Here is a 21,772-nt window from a genome sequence, read left to right as displayed (position 1 = left end):
TATGAATCAATTATCTTCAGTACAGGCCAGTCACTGTTAATAAATGTCATATACTTTAGCCAACTGCATCCTGCCGTCTGACATCATGGGAATCATTGATGCGTAAGATCCTATTCTGTTGTCGCATGTTTGCCTAGCAACTTCTGTAACTGTAATGATAGTGATCAAAGGTAACTCTTCCTTCCCCCTGCCCCAATTTGGCAGATGGGCAATAATGTTGGAACATGTGAACGTCGCCACTTTGGCAGGAAGAATAGAAAAGAAAGATACTATTTAAATGAAAATAGATTGCAAACATTGGTGGTGCAGTGGGATCTGGGGCTCTGCCCCATGAATCACAAAAAGTTAGTGATTAAGAAGGCAAATGGAATATTGACATTTATTGCAAAGGGGATGGAATATAAGAGTTGGAAAGTTTTACTTTACAATGGGACCATATTGAGTGTAGTGTGTACTTTTGGTCCTCTTATTTGAAGAAAGATATAATTGCATGAGAAACAGTTCAGAGTATATTCACCCAACCCATTCCTGGGCTTGCCTCATGAAGAAAGGTTGAATAGGTTGGACCTATAGCGATTGGAGTTTAGAAGAATGAGAGTTGAAACATATAAGGTCCTCCTGAGGGGATTTAATAGGGTAGATACCAAGAGCATGTTTCCTCTTTTAAGCTTATTTAATAGTGACACATGTAGGCTTACATTAACACTGCCATGAAGTTACTGTGAAAATTCCCTAGTTGCAACAATCTGGCATCTGTTCAATTACACTAAGGGAGTATTCAGCATGGCCACTGCACCTAACCAGCACACCTTTCGGACTGTAGGAGGAAACTGGAGCACCTAGAGGAAACCCATGCAGATACGAGGAGTACATGCACACTCTGCATTGACAGTGACCCAAGCCAGGAATCGAACCTGGGTTGATGCTGTGAGGCAGCAGTGCTAACCACTGTGCCACCTTGCAGGAGAGATTAGAACAAGTGGACATGGTTTCAGAATAAGGTGGGGATGAAGATAGCTTTTTTTTTCTTAGAGGGTATTAGTCGGTGGGATTCTCTTCCCAAAATGAAATGGAGGCTGGGACATTGAATTTATTCAAAGTTCTGTTGGATAGATTTTTGATAGAGAAGGGAATCAAGGGTCATGGTGGCAGGCAGGAAAGTTGAATTGAGACCACAACCAGATCAACCATGACCTTATTGAATGGCTCAAAGGACTGAATCGTCTCATGCTGTTCCTAAGTTCTTCATTCCTATGTTTCAATTCAACGATTTATTCAAGACTATACTTGCTGTTCCTCCCAGTCTCTGGTTCTTGGTGTCCATTATCTGCAGTTTTGTAGTGAGTGAGTGAAAAATGTGCACCAAATGTTGTTTTCATTTGAAGGCATTTGTTGTTGTATCCTTCACAGAATTGCTTCATGGAAGCATTGGAATTGACAACAAGTTGAATTGGGGTAATCTTCAGTCCCCCACAAACTCCCTTTCTCACTTAAAAGAAAAAGTGGCATTGATACATTTTTGGACAATGCCATCTAGGCTGAAGACTATAACTACCCAACAATCTCTTTGTGGTGATTGGGCTCTACTGAAGGAAATTGGACCAATACCTAGAGCATTGGTATTACAGCCATAACTCCACCTTCAAGCTTCTGAGGACCTGGGCAGCAAAAAGAATATAAGACAAAATGTAGAAGCAGAATCAAAAATGAAAACAAGACAGGGAAAAAAAATCAGAGAAATAGAGGAAGACAAGCAGATGGAAGGAGATAAATATACAAGAATCACGAGAATGCTGAGAGACTCTGACAGCCAGAGAAAAGTCTTTACATACACATGGAATTATAGAAAAGGAGAATCCCAATAATTTTCTCATCATGTAATACCACAGAAATTTAGCACGTAAAAATAGGGAGTTCCAGAACTGATTATTAGTTTGCTATCCAGCAAATAGCAACAGCATTGTTGAACCATACTACATCCTCACATGACGTCTGAATGCGTGATTTTTCCAACATGCATGATTAGACAGCAATTGGAAGTGGTAACCTTGAAATTTTTGCACCTAAGCTTATAAGAGCCCTATTCCCCCATCAGTTCGTTGACCTAAATAGGCTTAATTTAATAACTCTCATCCTTGTTTTCCTTTCCGTCTGTGGCCTCATCCTTCCTGCTTATCTGACTTAATATCTCCTTATGTGGCTTGTTTGTTTTGTAATGCTCCTGTGAAGTCACCCACCTTACATTAAATGCGCTATGCAAATATAAGTTTTGTTGTTGGTAAGATATGTGGCTGTATGGATTGCACAGTGCAATAAATGGACCATACAAAACAAAGGGGAATTAGAGAGGAAGTGGATAATATTTTAGCGATCCTGATTGAGTGCTAATTCAGTAACTGTCAGATCCAGCAACATGAGCAGTGAGCATGTTGCGCTCATTTAAATTGCTGTTAGTGGAAAATTCCTCCTTCCTTCCTGAGATTGTGCTGTGAACCTTGGGCTCCCAGTTAAAAGTGCCTGTTTCACTGGTATATCATTCAGACTTTGAGTCAGATATGTGTTGACAGCTCAATGCTTAAATAAGTATGCTTGGAGCATTCAAACTTGCTTATCAAAGCCTGACTGAATTTTAAATAAGGTACCTTAATCTTTTACCATCACGGCTGTCTAATTCAGGAATGAATTTTGAATAGAACCAGATATGTTATTTGTATGCCATTTGCACGCTTTCTTCACGAACTGAGCCATGGGGCATGAATATCAGAAATGTATATGAATAAAATCTAAGAACTGCTTATTTAGCTGCCCTAATGCAGAAATGACTGAATCTGGAAATGTAGATTTCTAAGACCCTCACAATACAGAAAAAGCATTATGACTGATCAGTGATCCTCCCTCACCACCACTCTAACAGTGTCGCTTTGTCTTTTATTTCAGCTTATGTGTCATTAATCTCTACAATGAGCTCGATGCAATGGGATTTTCCTTTGGAGCTTTGTTGCCGCCCTATGGCCTTTGTAGCTCTCACAGGCCTTGATGTGACTTATAATGCCATACATCGAGCTATTTGGGATGCATTTTGTGCCAACAGACGGGCTGACAGAGTCCCAATTTCATTCAAAGTACTTCCTGGGGATCATGAATACCCAAAATGCAGGCAAAAGGTAAGCACCTTTTATCTTTGGGTTTGTACGTTGCATGTTGGAAAGTTTGGCTTGATTGAAACTCTGTATGATCAAGTGAGTTGAACCTGTGTACCATGAATGCAGTCATGTGCTGAAAAGGTACACTTTGAAAGAAAAGAAATTAGGGTTGTGAAATGTTTATTTTTCAGACATTAAATAAGGAAATAGTGTACTGAGGTTTAACTTGATTTTCTATTTTTTCTGATATAGAACAAAATAATGCCTCTCTGTAGGAATTCTTTGTCAAAGGGCCTCTTTCTATGCTGTAAAGCTCTGAGCCATGATTGAATTAAATGACAGAATAGGCTCCTGGCCTGATTGGCCTACTCCTGTTTTAAGTTATTAATACAATGCATTTTACAGAAACTTAAGAAATCCTGAATTTCTCAAGTGCTTTAATGAGTTATTTTAGAATTAAATTACCATTGGGTGAGTAAGTGTGACTCTTCCCTTCATTATTACAAAGTTCTCCAGCAGCAGTGAAGATGTCCCAAACTCCCCCAATCAATTAATTAGTTCTAGAGGCAGGCATGGCAAACAATCTAGATGGTGTTCTAGAAGTAAAAATGTGTAGTTGGTGCGAGTATGTGATTAGAAGCTCATCTTGATGTCAAATAAGACATCAAGGTTATGCATGGACTCCAGAGGGATGGAGTCAGTAGCTAGGGAGAGAGTTTGGAATGGGGACTGAACGCAATGGTTTCTTCCTTCTCAATATTTAATTGGTGGAAATTGCTGCTGATGCAGTATTGGATGTTGAATAAGCTTGTGACAGTGGTGGAGTCGAAAGAGGTGGTGGTGTGATAGAAGTGGATATCATCAACTTGCAAGTGACACTAGTGCTATATTTCTGGATGATACTGAGAGGCAGCATGTCGATGATAAATAGATTGAGAACAGGGACAGATCCTTGGGGGACACCAAAGGTAACGGTGGGGGAGCAGGAAGAGAAACCATTGCAAGTGATACTCTGGCAATATGAGACCACTCCCACTCAGCTGGATGAGAGCGGAGAGACGTCGGAGCAAGATGATATGGGCCTCTGTGTCGAAGGCTGCAGGCAGGACAAGTTGGACATGGAGAGATTGTTTATCGTTATCAAATATACTACACTGTCACTGTGCACTTTATCTTCTTTAAAAGCCATATTGCTTTTATAAATTAGTTATTTTCTAAATCGCACCTCGAGATATACAAATTCATGGGATATAAATTTTATGTCATTTCTGAGTATGTTTCAATATAGACCACAAAAATGGAAAAAGTTTTCTTGCTCTTTACTGAATTTATTACTGAATTTTTCCCTTTGTAGAGAACTTCTTATGAGTGGTACATTCCGAAAGGAATCCTTAAAACTGGCTGGATGAACAAACATCTAAACCTTGTTCCTGCACTAGTGGTGGTCTTTTATGAACTGGACTGGGATGAGGCTCAGTGGAAGGAGAAGCAGTCTGAGTGTGCTACCCGAGTAGAAATTGTCAGGTTTGTAATTTAGTTTCCTTGTAAGTACGTGCTTTCCAAAGAAAAACAAAAGTGACTGTTCCTGCATCAATAATTCCTTGGAACATTACATTTCTCATGATGATTTAAAAGAGAATCCATAACCAATGAACTATTATCTATTGGTCAAGAAATGCTACAAATCTACTTCTCAGTATCAAAGAGCTACCAACTCAACATAATCTAAATGTGCCACAATAGTCATAGGAATTTAGTTCAACTAGCTTTTATCAACCAACACAGTTGAATAGTATTTTTGAACTGAATATTCATTCAAAGATAATTCTTTTTCCATTATATTCTGCAGTGTTATAGTATAATGTTAGTTTTCATATGCATGCTCTTAAAAATTGTAAAATGCAACTGTTTCTTGAAAATGTTGCCGTCTTAAAAACAGAAATTGGAATGAGATTTTAAGATGAAACCTTTTCTGAAATAAATTAGTTGTATAGCTTTCTCACAAAGATAATGCTTTTAATGTCTTCCTTTTGTGAAGGCAGTTGACATGGCTTTGAATTCCGCCCCCTGACAAATTAAAGCACCAAGTTGCATTATTGCAAATCAAAGTTTAATCTTATTTGGGAAAGAAATGTCCCACTTGTCCAGTGGGAGAATGCGTCCCCCTTTCTTATCCATGTACAGAATTAATTGAGAAAAACCAAGACTTTAACAGTAATGCTGCGGCACTTTTCTGCACAGCCAAAGCCGCATACAGACGTTACCCTAAGTTTGTAGCTGCTTGTTGAGACAGTTAGCTTGCAGGATTATCTGGAGCCAAGTGGTAAGAGTCTCATTCTAGTGACAGCCTCGTCTGCTACTTGTTCAGATTTATTTCTCTCAGCTAATTAGTTGCTCAATAATTGATAGTTCCCTGGAATACAACAGCTCTGTCAGGCCCAGCTATCAGAATATTGAGCCTGTAAATCAGGGACCCCTCAGGCTTTACTCAACAGGTCCCTCTTTTAGGAAGTTCATAAACAAAAGAGATCATGTTTACCACCCTTCAGAATGGGAGATCATTGTTATTTGGCTATTTTGAGTCAATTTCACACTCTACTTGACTTTGATTTTCATACCAGCAAGGTGATTATGTGGGATGGAGGCATGTATAAATTTTGCAGCAATGGTAATAAATAACTGAGATTCCTACTACTCTGCACCGATCCTTTTGAATTATTTGGTGCAAGTCTGTTTTTCATCTGCATTTTGCTAACCAGTTAGTCACTATGTAGAGACTAAAAGCAGGAGTAGGTCAGTTGGCCCTCGAAGGGCCAAATGGCTGACTGCTCTGCCATTCATTTTGATCATGAAATTCAATATTCTGATCTCCCTTCTTCTTCCCATATCTCTTTACCCCTTTAGCCCTTAGACCTATATCTAATTTATTTTTGAAGTCAGACAACATTTTGGCTTCAGCTACATTTTGCAGTTGTGAATTCCACACATTCACCACCCTCTGAGTGAAGAAATTTCCTACCCTCTGTTCTAAAAGGTTTACCCTTTATCTTCAAACTATGACCCCTAGTTCTGGACTTCCCCCATCATTGGGAACATTCTTTCTGAACCTATCCTGTCTAACCCTGTTAGAATTTAATAAGTTTCTAGGAGATTTCCCCCCACTCACTTTCTTCTAAATTCCAATGAATACAATCCAAACTGGCTTAGTCTCATCTCATATGACAGACCTACCATCCCAGGAACCTTTTGCCTCTGTAGCAAGGACATCCTTCATCAGGTAAGGTCATCAAAACTGTACACAATCCTTGGTGTGGCCTTATCAAAGCCCTATACAATTACAGCAAAACATCCCAATTATATTGAACCTCTCTCGCCATGAAGGCCAGCATGCCATTTGTCTCCATTACTGCATGCTGTACCTTCGCACTTACTTTCAACGGCTGATGTATGAGGTCACCAAGGCCTTACTGAGTTTCCAACTTTCTCAATTTACACCCATTCAAGTAATAACCTGTCTTCCTAACATTGCTACCAAAGTGGTTAACCTCACATTTATCCACATTATACTGCATTTGCCATGCATATACCCACACACTCAGCCTGTGCAAATCACGCTGAAGCATCTCTGCATCCTCCCCACACCCAACTTTGTATTATTTGCAAATTTGGAGATAATACATTCAGTTCCCTTTTCCAAGACATTAATATATAATGCTAACAGTTGGGATTCTAGCACAGATCCCAGTGGAATTCTACCAACCACTGACTACCAGTCCGAAAAAGACCTATTTATGGCAACTCTTTGCTTCCTATCTGCTAATCAGCTTTCTATCCATCTCACGATATTACCTATAATCCCAAGTGCTTTAACGTTACATAGTAGTCAGTTATGTGAGACCTTGTCTCACATAATTAGCCAGGAAGGAGCTAAAGAGAGATGTAAGAAGACCTAGAAGAGGACACGAGAAGACTTTGGCGGATAGATCAAGGAAAATCCTAAAGCTTTCTACAGGTATGTCAAGAATAAAAGATTGGTTAGGGCAAGATTAGGCCCAGTCAGAGACAGCAGTGGGAAGTTATGCGTGGAGCCTGAAGAGATAGGAGAGGCACTGAATGAGTATTTTTCGTCAGTATTCACGCAGGAAAAAGTTAGTGTAGTCGAAGAGAATACTGCGATACCAGGTAGTAGACTAGACAGGATTGAGGTACATAAGGAGGAGGTGTTGGCAATTCTTGAGAGTGTGAAAATAGATAAGTCCCCTGGGCCAGATGGGATTTACCCTAGGATTCTCTGGGAGGCTAGGGAGGAGATTGCAGAGCCTTTGGTTTTGATCTTTATGTCATCATTGGCTTCAAGTATAGTGCCGGAAGACTGGTCTATAATTCCCAGGATGGTCTCTACTCCCCTTCTTGAACAAGGGGACAACATTTGCTATCCTCCAGTGAGCCTTACTTCTGTTGTGGGCAAAGTTTTGGAAAGAATTATAAGGGATAGGATTTATAATCATCTAGAGGGAAATAAATTGATTAGGGATAGTCAATATGGTTTTGTGAAGGGTAGGTCGTGCCTCACAAACCTTATTGAGTTTTTTTGAAAAGGTGACCAAAGAGGTGGATAAGGGTAAGGCAGTTGACATGGTGTATATAGATTTTAGCAAAGCGTTTGATAAGGTTCCCCATGGTAGGCTATTGCAGAAAATGCAGATGCATGGGATTGAGGGTGATTTAGCAGTTTGGATCAGGAATTGGCTAGCTGATAGAAGACAGAGGGTGGTGGTTGATGGGAAATATTCAACCTGGAGTTCAGTTACAAGTGGTGTACCTCAAGGATCTGTTTTGGGGCCACTGCTGTTTGTCATTTTTATAATGACCTAGATGAGGGTGTAGAAGGATGGATTAGTAAATTTGCTGACGACACAAGTCGGAGGAGTTGTAGACAGTGAGGATGGATGTTACAGTTTGCAGAGGGACACAGATAAGCTGCAGAGCTGGGCCGAGAGGTGGCAGAAGGAGTTTAATACAGAAAAGTGTGAGGTGATTCACTTTGGTAAGAATAACAGGAGTACAGAATATAGGGCTAATGGGAGGACTCTTAGTAGTGTTGACGAGCAGAGAGATCTCAGGGCACATGTGCATAGCTCCCTGAAAGTTGGCACCCAGGTTGATAAGGCTGTTAAGAAGGCGTACGGTGTGTTAGCTTTTATTGGTAGAGGGATTGAATTTCGGAGCTGTGAGGTCATGTTACAACTGTACAAAACTCTGGTGCGGCCGCACTTGGAGTATTGCATACAGTTCTGGTCACCGCATTATAAGAAAGATGTGGAGGCATTGGAAAGGATGCAGAGGGGGTTTACCAGGATGTTGCCTGGTATGGTGGGAAGGTCTTATGAGGAAAGGCTGAGGGACTTGAGGTTATTTTCATTGGAGAGAAGAAGGTTACGTGGTGACCTGATTGAGGCATACAAGATGATCAAAGGATTAGATAGCGTGGACTGTGAGCCTTTTACCTCAGATGGTGATGGCTAACACAAGGGGACATAGCTTTAAATTAAGGGATGGTAATTATAGGACGGATGTCAGAGGTAGGTTTTTTACTCAGACGGTAGTAAGGTTGTGGAATGCCCTGCTTGCAGCAGTTGTGGAGTCGCCAACTTTAAGGGCGTTCAAATGGTCAGTGGATAGGCATATGGGTAACATTGGAATAGATTAGGTTAGAGGGTCATTAGATTGGTTCCACTGGTCGGCGGAACATCGAGGGCCGAAGGGCCTGTACTGCGCTGTTATGTTCTATGTTTGTCTTAAGTAAACCACATCCACTTATTTTCCTCAAAGAATTCCAAAAGATTCGTTAAACAAGATTTTTTTTTTTGTAAATCAATGCTGACTTTGTCTGATTATACCACTGTGTTATGAAATCCTTGTTAATGGACCCTAACAATTTCCCCAGTACTGGCGTTAGGCTCACAGGTCGATAGTTTCCTGTTTTCTCTCTACCACAATTTTTGAATAGCGGGTTTACATTAGCTACCATCCAATCTGTAGGGATCAGTCCAAAGTCCAAAGAATTTTGGAAATTAACCACCAATGGATCTACTATTTCCAGGGCCACTAATTTAAGTACTTTGGACCTTGAGATTTATCCACCTTCAATCCTATCAATTTCCTCAACCATTTTTCTGCTAATGCTTCTCACTAAAACTTGTTTCTCTCAGAACTTCTGGTACATTAGTCATGTCTTCCTTTGTGAAGACTGAAGCAAAGTACAAGTTTAATTCCTCAGCCATTTCTTTATTCCCTTTTATGAGTTCTCCCATTTCTGACTGTAAGAGGCATACATTTGTTTTAGTCAATCTTTTTCCCTTTAAGCACTTACAGAAACTTACAGTAAGTTTTTACATTCCCAGCTAGCTTACTTTCACACTCTATTTCTCCCTTCTTAATCAATCACTTAGTCCTCCCTTTGCTGAATTTTAAACTATTTCCAATCCTCAGGCCTGTTGCTCTTTTTTGCTAATTTGTATGCTTCTTCCTTGAATCTGATACTATCTCTAATTTGTCTTGTAAGCCACAATTCCCTTACCACTGCTGTACCAACCAGGAATGAAGGTTCAAGCGTACAGGATAAGTGGAAAGATGGTTTGATTTAATTATTCTTTGATGGCCTCCTTGTGCATCTCAGTTCTTCCTCGCCTCACCATTGGTGGTCATGACTTTCAATGACTATGTTCTGAAAATCCCTAAAACTATTGCTACTTCTCCTTTTAGAGACTTATAAAATTCTAACCAGACTAGACAGGGTAGATGCAGGAAGGAAGTTCCTGATGGTGGAGGTGTTCAGAACCAGGGGTCACAGTCTGAGGGCATAAGGTAGACTGTTTAGTACGGAGATGAGACATTTCTTCACCTAAAGAGTGGGGACCTGTGCAATTCATTACCACAGGAAGTAGTTGATGCCAAAACATTGAGCGTATTTAAGAGGTGGCTACATATAGCACTGGGGCAAATAGGATCAAGGATTACAGGGAATAAGCAGGATTAGGCTATTGAGTTGGATGATCAGAAATGATTGTGATGAATAGAGGAGCAGGCTCAAGGGGCCGGACGGTCTTCTCCTGCTCCTCTCCCGCTCCCATCTTCTATATGTTTCTTCATTTAATTCCCTCCTTAAAATCCAACTGTTTGACCAAGTGTATGACTCCCCCACCACCCTTCAATATTCAGTGAAGCTGAGTGCTGAATAGTTGCAAAATAAGTTGTATAATTGACTGCCCAGGAGACAGTGGATTTAGAGCAAAAAATGTTGAAAGGAGTAATTGGAAAGAGTGGGTGATTTTTGGACTGCAGTCATTTCTGCTCTTACATGTTGCTGCATTATAATTCAAATTTTGCAAACTTCTGTGTTATGGAGTACTCAAAAAGCATTATGATACTAAAACTAAGAAAATATGTCCTTCTTCTTTTGTCCAGAATAGTGGGCCCAAGTCAGACTCTCTTTACCTTGTGTGCACAGTTCCACAAGGTTGCTTGATTTCTTCTGTTTTTAATTTTTTTTCCATGCTGCTGTATGAATTGTTTTGTGGTTGCAGGCAAAGTTTGCAAGGAAGAAATACAAAAGTTGCTGTGGTGCTGATACAGAAGAAAACTCCCTTACCTCCAGGTACTTCCATTGCAAGGTCCCTATGAAAGGGGGAAAAAACACAAGCAGAAAATACTGGAAACATTCAAAAAGCCAGTCAGTGTTCGTGGTTAAGTGTTAAGGTTGCAGACTATTCTTCGGATATGTTCTAAATAAGTGTCTACCTTCCCTGTGTTAACTTGTCTGTTTTCACTACAGATGCTGACTGACATGCCGAACATTTCCAGTATTTATGTTTTTCATTACTTTTAACTTTTTTTGTTTCCATAAGTAGGTTGTAATTATTTAAAATTCCTTTAAATATTTAACCAAGGGACTTATTCTACGATTTCAATATTTTAAATTAAACTTAAATTGTACAAAGTTTAGTTAAACAAGTTCATGACAATGAGTAAATTACTTTGAAGTAATTGCATTTTTTGTTCAGTGTGGTTTTCCGTTGATGTCTAACAAAACTAGGTCTGCTGTTTTAGTGCAGGAAGTACAAATTTTGTCACTGTTTGTACAATGTTAAAATGGCCACTTTAAATTATTTTGTTAGCTTTTTAAGTTGGTTCATTTTCTGATGGAAGGAGTGAATGCTTAAGATGGAGGATAGGGTGCTGACTGCTTTATCCAGCCAGACTTCTAGAATGTTGTTGGAGATGCATCGTTTAGGCAAGTGGAGAGTGTTCGATCACACTCCTGATTTGTGCCTTTGGAAATGGTGGATGGACTTTGGAAAGTCAGGAGGTGAGTTACTTGCTGCAAAATTCTCAGCCCCTGACCTGTTCTCCACCGTATCTGTATGGCTGGTCCAGTTCTTTTTCTAGTCAGTCTTAATCCCTCAGGATGTTGATAGTGGGGGTTCAGCAATGGTGATGCCATTGAAGGTCAAAGGGAGATGATTGTTGGAGTTGGCCATTGTCTGGCTCTTATGTGGCACGGATGTTACCTGCTACTTAGCCCAATCTTGAATGTTGTCCAAGTCTTGCTGCATATGGACATTGACCGTTTCAAACATTATGGAACCATCACATAAGAACATAAGAACATAAGAAATAGGAGCAGGAGTAGGCCATCTAAACATCTCATCTGACCTTATAATGGAGGGAGGTCATTGGTAAGGCAGCCGAAGTTGGTTGGACCTAGGATGCTCCCATGAGGAATTCCTGCAGCAGTGTTCTGGAGCTGAGATAATTGGGCTTCATCCACCTTCCTTTGTGATATGTATTACTCCAAAGAGTCAGAGCTTTCCCCCTGGTTTCCATTAACTTCAACTTTACTGGGATGTTATGCCAGCTTGGTCAAGTACTGCCTTGATGTCAATGCCAGTCACCCACCCTTTACCTCCCTCCCCTCCCCAGAGTTCAGCTCTTTGTCTGTGTTTGAATTAAAGTTGTAATGAATCAAGAGACGAGTAATCTTGGTAACCCAAACTGAGCATTAGTGAGCACATGTTGCATTATAACTGCAGTTTGATAACACCATCGATAATACCACCCATCACTTCACTGGTGGTCAAGAGTAGACTGACTGCGGTAATCGGCTGGCTTGGATTTGCCCTGTGCAATTTTCCACAATTGCAGATATTTTCACTACAGGAACAGTTTGACTAGGGGCACAGCTGGTTCTGGAGCACAAGTGTTTCAGTACTTCCGCTAGAATATTGCCAAGGTCCATAGTGTACTAATCAGTATTATATTGTGTAGGATAATGGTTTGCACTGCACGTAAGGAATTTAAAATCAATAGTTTAAACTGTTCTTTTCATTACAGAACTTGCACAATAAGGTGGTTAACCAGAAATAGTAGGGGCGGTTCTTCCAAAAGTGCTGAATTAGTGGGAAAACTTCTAGTCACCGCTACTTTTTTTTGTCAGTGCAGCTTCACACTCGTATCTCCACACTCTGTGCCATGCAAAGGTCATAATTGAGAATCTCATTAAAAACCTGGGGGGGCACGGGGCCTGTTTGTGCCGGAGTCTGACAGCTCCAGAACTCTGCATGTGCAATGGTCACAATCTGTCAGTTTCCCCATTTGCTGGCCAGCTCAGGACCATTGCAGCGCTGCCCCTACAGCACCTCCCTGGGTCCTGGAGTGCCCCGGTGTCCAGCCTGCCCTGATTGCTGGCCTTTTTGGACCGAATCCCATGCAGACTGGCTAGGCTCCTCCAACAATAGGCCTTGCCCCCTTGGCACTGCCTGATGCCCATTGGGCATGGGCACTTTGCCCTTTGGGCAGTGCCAGGGGCACATGCTGGCACTGCCAAGGTGCCAATGCCAGGGGGCACCTTCCCCCCCCTTCACTCCAGCGGGGTCTCCTGCTAGTTCCCCAAAGTGTAGTGCTACTCTTAGCCCTGCCAGAATGAAGTACTCCTGGCAGGGTGGGCGATTCTATTGGGACTGGCAAGTTCCTGATAATTGCATGCAAAACGTATTTAAACTACATTTTAAAGAAATCAATGACCTTACCATTCTTTCTGCTGGTTTGCAGTGTGGTCTGAACTGTCTCTGTTCTCTGGCTCTGAGAGACGCGCATGCATCCCTGGTACATACGCAAATCCCAGAAAAAGATCAATGCCGCGATTCTCCTGACTATCTCCTAACGCCGCCGCTGCCGCGCGCCCGCCCGCGCCACCCCCCCGCCCCCCCAAAAGTTGCAGGTTGTGATGGGAGAATTGGGCCCAATGTTTCAATGAGCAGCTTCAGAGCAGTGAAATGTCCTCTTGTGTGGCTATTTTGACCAATTTTCTTTCCAGACTTATCTTTTAAAAATATTTTATCATATTTTTCCCCTTCACACTGACTGTATTAATTTAGAAAAAACTAACTTCAGCTTGCCTAAGGTGTTTAATTTTGATTTTTAGAAATCCATTTGCAGATTCACTTTGCCTTGAAACGTTGATGAAGAGACTTTCTATTAGCTTCTGATGCTCAAGTATAAATAACAAGAATACAAAAAGAAGTGGACCTTTTCATATTCTTAGAATGAAATCCAAATCCAATTCACCTATCTATTGCTATGCAGTTCCAACTGCCTTTCTGAAACTTTCTTACCACACAGTTTATTGCAGTTATAAAAAGTTTCTCACTTCATCGCCACCTCATTTTGATTACATTTTTTTTTCCATTTAATGCTCCTTAGGTGAGGACTTAATTGCTTCAGAGAGAGCAGCAGCACTGTGCAATGCCTGTGACTTATCAGGAAAGTCACTGTTTGTGCTACCACACACTGATCATCTCGTAGGATACATTATCAGGTGGGTTCTTCACGTTTTAGACTAATTCCACTCTTGTCATATCTAAATTTTGATATGGTTTTAGAATGGTTTTGTTATGACCTTGTTTTTGTACACTATAGTTTAAAATAATTGTCCTCCTAAACTTTTATAAAAATTGCTGCGAAGATTAGGTCTGATTCCAATGCTCCACTTGGGTTAAACATTTCCCCTGTTTTAACAATACTGTATCCAACATGTGCAAAGCAGCTTGGGTGTGTGGATAGTATGCTTCTGTCCACGGAGGCTGCGAGGCAGCTGTTTACTAAATGTTGATAGACAAACATTAAAAGCCAAAGTCATGTATGACATGAAGGAAAATTGTGCTTTTTTTTGGGCAATTCTGTACTTAGAGTTATAGAGGTTTACAGCATAGAAACCGGCCCTTCGGCCCAACTTGTCCATGTCACCCTTTTTTAACCACTAAAGTAGTTCTAATTGCCCACGTTTGGCCCATATCCCTCTATACCCATCTTACCTATGTAACTGTCTAAATGCTTTTTAAAAGACAAAATTGTACCCGCCTCTACCACTACCTCTGGCAGCTCGTTCCAGACACTTGCCACAATCTAACATGATCAGAGCCTCTCCTGCAATGATGGACTGCTGCTGTGGGCTGCCTTAAAGTGTTTGGTGTTCCTCCTTGTAGATAACACTGTTTAATAAAAAAGCTAAGGGGTTCTTTGTCTCTTATGTTTTCTTTAGAGGTGTAGAATATGGAAGTGAGGAGGTAATAAACAATATGAAGTCTAATGTGCAGTATTGGGACAAGTATAACCAAGTTATGGTGGTCTTTTTAAGCGAGTACCATAAAGATTAATTAGGGTGCTTCCTTCTGTGCTGAAATGCCATGATAAGTAAAATTTGGGGCTTTTTTCATCAGAAGAACACAATTCCAGCTAATTTGTAGTTGTTTGTAATTCAGAAAGGGTAGACCAGAACTTAGTTGAGGGACAAATGGCCATGTTGTACAAGATTTAGAATAGGGAGGAGATGCTTCTTTAACAAGCTTCTCGAGGTTGAAATAGTCAAATGTTTAGTGCTTGAGGCATAACAATATTAAAAATCAACCTTCGATTGGGTGAAGGAAAAGAAAGATGAAGGGCTATAGTAATAAGGTGGGTAAATGTGTTGAGGATTATTTGGTGACATGAATGATAAATGCTGACGTGGACCAGTTGAACTGAACATCCTGTTTCCATGTTGCAACTTTTTATATATTTTTTGTAAGTACCACAGGTTTAAGCAGAATACCAATGCAGTTTAAACGGCTGAGTGTGTCCTATGAGGCTTTGTCAGTAACATCCATGACCTGAGATCAAATCAGAAATAAATTCAGTTTGTATTCTCACAAGGTCTTTCATTCAGAATTCCACAATGTTGGGGCAGCTTTTAATGTAAGGTTTAACAGGCTGTCTTTTTCTTTATTTAAACAGTTTGTTTGGGATTCCTAAACCAGTGTTAATTCTCTGTTATGGTCTTAAACTTTACCCTAGCTAAATCAAGTCCAGAAATAATTATAGTTGAATGAATATAAATTTCTAGCTTATTTGTTTAACATACTGCTTCGTGGCTAATTCATGGCCTTTGCTTGCTGGGATGTTACTGTTTAATTGAATCAAGCATTTCTTATTTCAATTGGAATTTCCATATTAAAAATATACAAGATTGTTTTGTCATTTTGTAGGCTAGAGAATGCTTTTTATGAGCATGCACAGACATATTATTACACAGAGATCCGGAGGGTTAAATCGCACAAAGAATTCTTGAACAAGACAACTCATCAGGTAAGTATAGCTCAGGGTATCGGGGAGGAGTGGAAAGGGTGCAGGCACGTTGGGCTGAATGGGCCTTCTGCACTGTGTGTGGTATATCCATAAGACGTAGAAGCAGAATTAGGCCACTAGGCCCATCGGGTCTGCTCTGTCATTCAATCATGGCTGATATTTTTCTCATCCCCATTCTCCTGCCTTTTCTCCATAACCTCTGATCCCCTTATTAATCAAGAACCTATCTATCTCTGTCTTAAAGACACTCAATGACCTGGCCTCCACAGCTTTCTGCAGCAAAGAGTTCCACAGATTCACCACTCTGGCTGAAGAAATTCCTCCTCATCCCTATTTTAAAGGATTGTCCCTTTAGCCTGAGGTTGTGCCCTCTGGTTCCATTTTTTCCTGCTAGTGGAAACATCCTCTCCACGTCCACTCTATCCAGGCCTCTCAGTATCCTGTAAGTTTCAATAGGATCCCCCTTCATCCTTCTAAACTCCAATGAGTACAGATCCAGAGTCCTCAACCATTTTCATATGACAAGCTCTTCATTCCAGGAATCATTCTTGTGACCCTTGCCAAGGCCAGTGCATCCTTCCTTAGATATGGGCGCAAAACTGCAGCAATGTTCCACGTGGGATCTGAGTAGCCAGTGTGGCTTTCAGTCACCATTAAGTGTGGGCTGGCTCTTTGCAGTGAGCAGTTGTGAGCTGACATTACCATTTCTAACGGCAACATGTAATGGTTGATATTACAAAGTAGCCACAACCTATTCACGTACACTTCTTCTAGGCAATCTGGTAGGGATGGCAACCATAATTATGATGCCAAATTATAGTCCAACAGGTTTATTTGAAATCTTGAGTTCTGTTCCTTCATCAGGTTAAGTGTCCACCTCAGTCCAACACTGGCATCTCCACGTCATAATTATGATTGGAAAAGTAGTCAAAGGGTTGTTTTTCTTTGTTAATTGCATTACATAATTAGATGTTCTGTAAATCTTCAACCTTTGACTATTTTATATAAAAGGCTGAAGAATCTCCCAAACCCATGGCGTTGCTGAATGGGCAACCTGGGGTCTGGAGCACAGAGACGTACTGTGTCTTTTTAAGACTAGTGTTGTAAGTGTTTGCTACTTGAATTCAGATAAATGTAATTTAAGTAAATTGGACGTAAGTAAATTGGATGTAAGTTAACTGTTGGCAAAATCCAGACTAGTGGCTTTATATTGTAAAACTATTATTTTACATCTGTAATGAAATGGGATATGTGTAGGAAGCAATGATAAATTATTTATTTGGGTTTATTACTTGGGCTGACGTAATACACGTTCATTTGTAAGCTACATGTCAGTCATTTTGGAGTTATTGCACTTCATATAACCAATTAAAACTCCTTGGAAATGATTAATATGTTAACAGCATGCATCCAGACGTGAAAAGTCACCCCATTGTGGAACCTATTTACAGTCCAGTCAGCAGTGTGTTACACTGCACAATCTGTCTATGTCAAAAGCATCTGATTTAAAGAATGCCAAAATTCTTACTTTGTACTTTAAATGTGTTTTTTTTTGCTAGCTCTTATTTGTGAGACATCAGTTCAAAACAGCTTTCTTCAGTGAACTGAAGCAGGATACACAAAATGCATTGAAGTAAGGCTTTTGTTAATTATTAGCGTTCTTGACCTTTGTTAATTCATCATTATACTTGGTTTCTATTTATTTTGTCTAAGCGTCTGGATTTCAATTGACCTGAACAAAAACCTGACTTGGGGGGTGGGGGGGGGGTGGTGTGCAAAATGAGTTCTGATTTTTTTTAAATCACCTCCAATCACCTCTTCACCACAAGCTAAAACATTTTCATATCTCGTAATGTGTGGGGATTGCGGCAGAGAAATAAACAGGAACAACAATCAGTTCCCATTACTACTCAGTGAATAGCATGTCTTCATCCACAGTGTTTGAAATGGAAGTAGCATTCAGCTTTCCGTTTTTACGATTGCCAATCTGACCAATCAATTGCTCATCTCCCCCTCTTCCTCCCCAGCCCCCACCATTCCACCCCTCCAACTCTACCTAGCATAATGCAGCATTGAGTTAATGTGATTGAATTTGCATTTTGTCAACATTGTGCCTATTGTAAAACTTGGTACTTGCTATAACACTTGAATGTTCATCCTAAACCCACTCTACCTCGGGGGTCTATTTATTTAAAGGTATCGGTGGCAGTGGTTAGCACTGCTGCCTCACAGTGCCAGGGACCCGGGTTTGATTCCCAGCTTGAGCCACTGTGTGGAGTCTGCACGTTTTCCCCTTGTCTGCGTGGGTTTCCTCCGGTTGCTCCGGTTTCCTCTCTGTCTGAAAGACGTGCTGGTTAGGTGCATTGACACGAACAGGTGCTGGAGTGTAGTGACTAGGGGAATTTCACAGTAAATTCCTTCAAATGTTAATGTAAACCTTACTTGTGACTAATAAATTAACTTTAACTTTAAATCTTAATTTTCAGAAACTACAGAACAGCTTATAACCTTGTGCATGAACTGAGAGCTCATGAGACCAACATGCTCGAAATCAAGACCATGGCTGGATTCATCAACTATAAGGTGATTACGCAACTTATTAGTTGTGGTATTATTTTGCCAGCTGATTGTAGAATTAACTGCATCGCATAGGAGAGTGTAATAGCTGGAAGCAACTCTCGTTTATTTATTACAGCAGTTTTGCAACTTTGCTTTTCAAAAGTAAGCAACACTATTAATCTTGAAAATATTGAAAAGCAACAAAAAATTAACAGAGTCTGCAATCGAATGACCTCATAGATTTTTAAGTCTTGAACAGCCTGTTCTGAAAATCGAACATCTATGGCATAATTTCCATCCATTTGCCTATTCATTTTAGTTCTATTTTATCTTGTGTAGAGCAGTTTGAAGTTCTATAGTCTTGTCTGTTTGATGCAAGCATGAATATTATCATGTACGAGATGCTCCTTCAGAATGTGCTGAATTGGAAATTATTATAGTTATTTTTATTGAAATAAATATATAGTGAGACTTTCAAAATGGTTGAATAGAAGTAAAGTTGGGAGGAGTCATATTTTTCACTTAACAGATTATCTTTAACGAATTACTTTTAGAAGTAAAATACAGTTGATTCATTAATGTATTGTATCCCCACTGTAAACTCAACAACGTTCCATCCTGTCAGACTTTGGTCACGAACCTGATTTTGCAAGTTTTGTTCTTTTAAGCAGTAAAAAAGGTGCACCGATGTATTATTCAAAGCAGAAGTTTGGATTGATGTATTTACAATTCATCTTTAATGCTGTGCCGGACCTAAAACAGACATGGAAGTTTGGATCACAATTCATGAATGATATGGTTGCCATAAATACATTGGGATAGGATTGACAAGGGCATGCATTTTTAATTTTGCTTTCTGCTTCTCTTCTCCCAGATTTGTCGTTTATGTTTCCAGCACAATGCACCATTGGACGCCATTGCACAGTTCCGTAAGCATGTGGATTTGTGCAAAAAGAAGATAGGGAGTGCAGAACTGGCATTTGAACACACCGCCTGGATGTCTAAACAGTATGATCCTACTGAATTTTCAAAACTTGTAATTGCTCCTTTGCCCCAAGCATGCTATATGCATACATTATGGTGTGATAAAACTTTATTTCTTTATCTATATTTTCTTCACCTACCTATTGATGAAGCTGGTTGTCCTCTGGGAACTTAATTGTAATGCTTCCCTTTTTCTCTCTTTGTTAGATTTCAAGCATTTGGAGATTTGTTTGACGAAGCGATTAAGCTTGGCCTCACAGCAATTCAGACCCAGAACCCGGGTTTCTATTACCAACAGGCAGCATACTATGCGCAGGAACGCAAACAACTGGCAAATCAGCTCTGCAACCATGATGTATGTAAAGTTTCCAACAAATATAGAGTTTAGCTCTTTCTGATAGTTTGAGATTATTAATACCATAATAGAATATAAACATATCAAATTTGTAGCTGGCTAGAATACAACATTGAAAAGTTTTTCTTTTACTTCGGCTGCTGCTACTTGTTGATTTCTGTATGTGGGGAGGAAGGAGGTCATTAGCCGCAAAGAAATAAATTTGTGGCTTAAATTTTCTAAGCCCTTAATTTGTATCTCGAGAGAATTCTGTTTTAAATCATCATGTACAGGAGGGAAATTTATCTTTATTGAACACTTGACCCATGCATATGCATATCTTTACAATGATAATTAATGCCATCACAGCATAATGCATAATTCTTTTGAATGACTTAATGCCTGTAAATTCAGTTATGAGAAATTTCTATAGCATTTTTTTGGTCCTGAGTATTTTGCAAATTACAATAATTATAGTGCCACATTAGTTTTCTTATGCTCCTGTTCTCCATGTTCTCAATCATGCACAAAATTGTTGTGAATAATGGTAGACCCATGCAAGCTGGGGCTGTCAGAATGTTCCTTCCGTCACTTGCTTCAACTTATCTCTTGCTCAACATATTCCAATGGTGCAATCAGTCAGTTTAACCATAGCTACCAGACATGATAAAAAGCTATTCCATAAAGTTTAAAAAGTTTATTTATTAATGTCACAAGTAGGCTTGCATTAACGCTGCAATGAAGTTACTGTGAAAATCCCCTAGTCACTACGCTCCGGCTCAGTTCTGGCACACTGAGGGAGGATTTGGCATGGCCAATGTGTCTTTCGGACTGTGGGAGGAAGCCAGAACACCTGGAGGAAACCCACACAACTGCGGGTAGAACGTGCAGACACAGCACAGACAGTGACCCAAGCCGGGAATCAATCTGGATCCTTGGTGCTGTGAGACAGCAGGGCTAACACTGTGTACAGTGGGTAATAAATGCTAGCCAGTCATCGATGCCAATGTCCCATGAATGAATTTTTTAAAAATTTCAACTGAGGAGACTGCACAATAGATCACTGGGGGTGAGGAATAACAGAAGGATGTAGTTGGCAATTAAAAGAGCATTTTTGTCCAGCTGGGTGGTCAGGGCTTGGAGCTGCTAGAATTAATTGTTCATTCAGCAGTTCCAGCTCCAGTTGATCTTGCCAGGGAGAACAAGGCAGTTGAGTGGTGTGCTGACCAGAGAGATCAATGGAGAGTGCAAGACGGACTGGGATATTCAAACCTTGGCAGCAGTTTGTTCATGCGGTTTGGGTGCTTTCAGTTATCCATGGGCAACTTACCTCCTGGTGGGTAATCATGGCTTCACTTTGTATACACATGGCTACGTCATTGTTGTTTTGTTCATTTAACTTATGTAAAGCATATCCCAGTTCCTAAGCAAGGTCCCATTTGTTCCTGTGATTGAAGCATGCATATTGATAACAACAGTGCTTCAGTTCAATATCCATCTATGTTGCATGTTTTGTTGGGAGTCCATGATCTGCTGTCATCAGCATAGCTGAATAACACATTAAAGATTGAAGGGATGAAATGAATTTCTCTTGTTTGACAGTTTTAAATTTCTTCACCTGAAATGTTTGAATGATTAGTTTCTTTATGTATTAACTCTATTATTATGTTTATTCTTCATAGTCCTCTACCACCTATCCCAGTCCTGATCCTTTGGAGACACCTGCTGGAGTGTTGGACTTCTTTGGGCAAAGACCTTGGAGGCAAAGTCATCAAAGTAAGGCAGGAATTACCATCAGAATAATTTAATGAAGTGAAAAGTTTTGATGAGTGAAAACTGATCTTGGAAAGGCTCTTTTAAAATCTTGTAGTGGAATTCCTCTCATTATACGTTTTTAAATGTTTGATTTGATTTATTATTGCCACGTATTATTTATAGTGAAAAGTATTGTTTCTTGCGTGCTGTACAGACAAAGCATACTGCTCATAGAGGAGGAAAGGAGAGAGTGCAGAATGTAGTGTTACGGTCATAGCTAGGGTGCAGAGAAAGATCAACTTAATGAGAAGCAAGT

General features: G+C 40.1%; 1 protein-coding gene across 1 annotated transcript in view; it reads left to right on the top strand.

Moving 5' to 3' along the window:
* trappc11 (trafficking protein particle complex subunit 11) overlaps positions 1 to 21,772 on the top strand; it is a 54,469-nt gene that overhangs the window by 3,589 nt on the left and 29,108 nt on the right. The window contains exons 2-11 of the mRNA XM_080189423.1: positions 2,938 to 3,164; positions 4,498 to 4,667; positions 10,730 to 10,800; positions 13,905 to 14,019; positions 15,725 to 15,824; positions 17,384 to 17,457; positions 18,311 to 18,407; positions 19,258 to 19,391; positions 19,575 to 19,722; positions 21,384 to 21,477. Coding sequence (XP_080045549.1) covers positions 2,938 to 3,164; positions 4,498 to 4,667; positions 10,730 to 10,800; positions 13,905 to 14,019; positions 15,725 to 15,824; positions 17,384 to 17,457; positions 18,311 to 18,407; positions 19,258 to 19,391; positions 19,575 to 19,722; positions 21,384 to 21,477 — 1,230 coding nt within the window. The remainder of the gene's footprint in view (positions 1 to 2,937; positions 3,165 to 4,497; positions 4,668 to 10,729; positions 10,801 to 13,904; positions 14,020 to 15,724; positions 15,825 to 17,383; positions 17,458 to 18,310; positions 18,408 to 19,257; positions 19,392 to 19,574; positions 19,723 to 21,383; positions 21,478 to 21,772) is intronic.

This window comes from Carcharhinus amblyrhynchos, chromosome 5, assembly GCF_965287045.1.
Source record: "Carcharhinus amblyrhynchos chromosome 5, sCarAmb.v2.hapA, whole genome shotgun sequence".
Lineage (NCBI taxonomy): Eukaryota > Metazoa > Chordata > Chondrichthyes > Carcharhiniformes > Carcharhinidae > Carcharhinus > Carcharhinus amblyrhynchos.
Note: the sequence above shows the minus strand (reverse complement) of the source record. Positions and strands in the feature narration are given on the sequence as shown.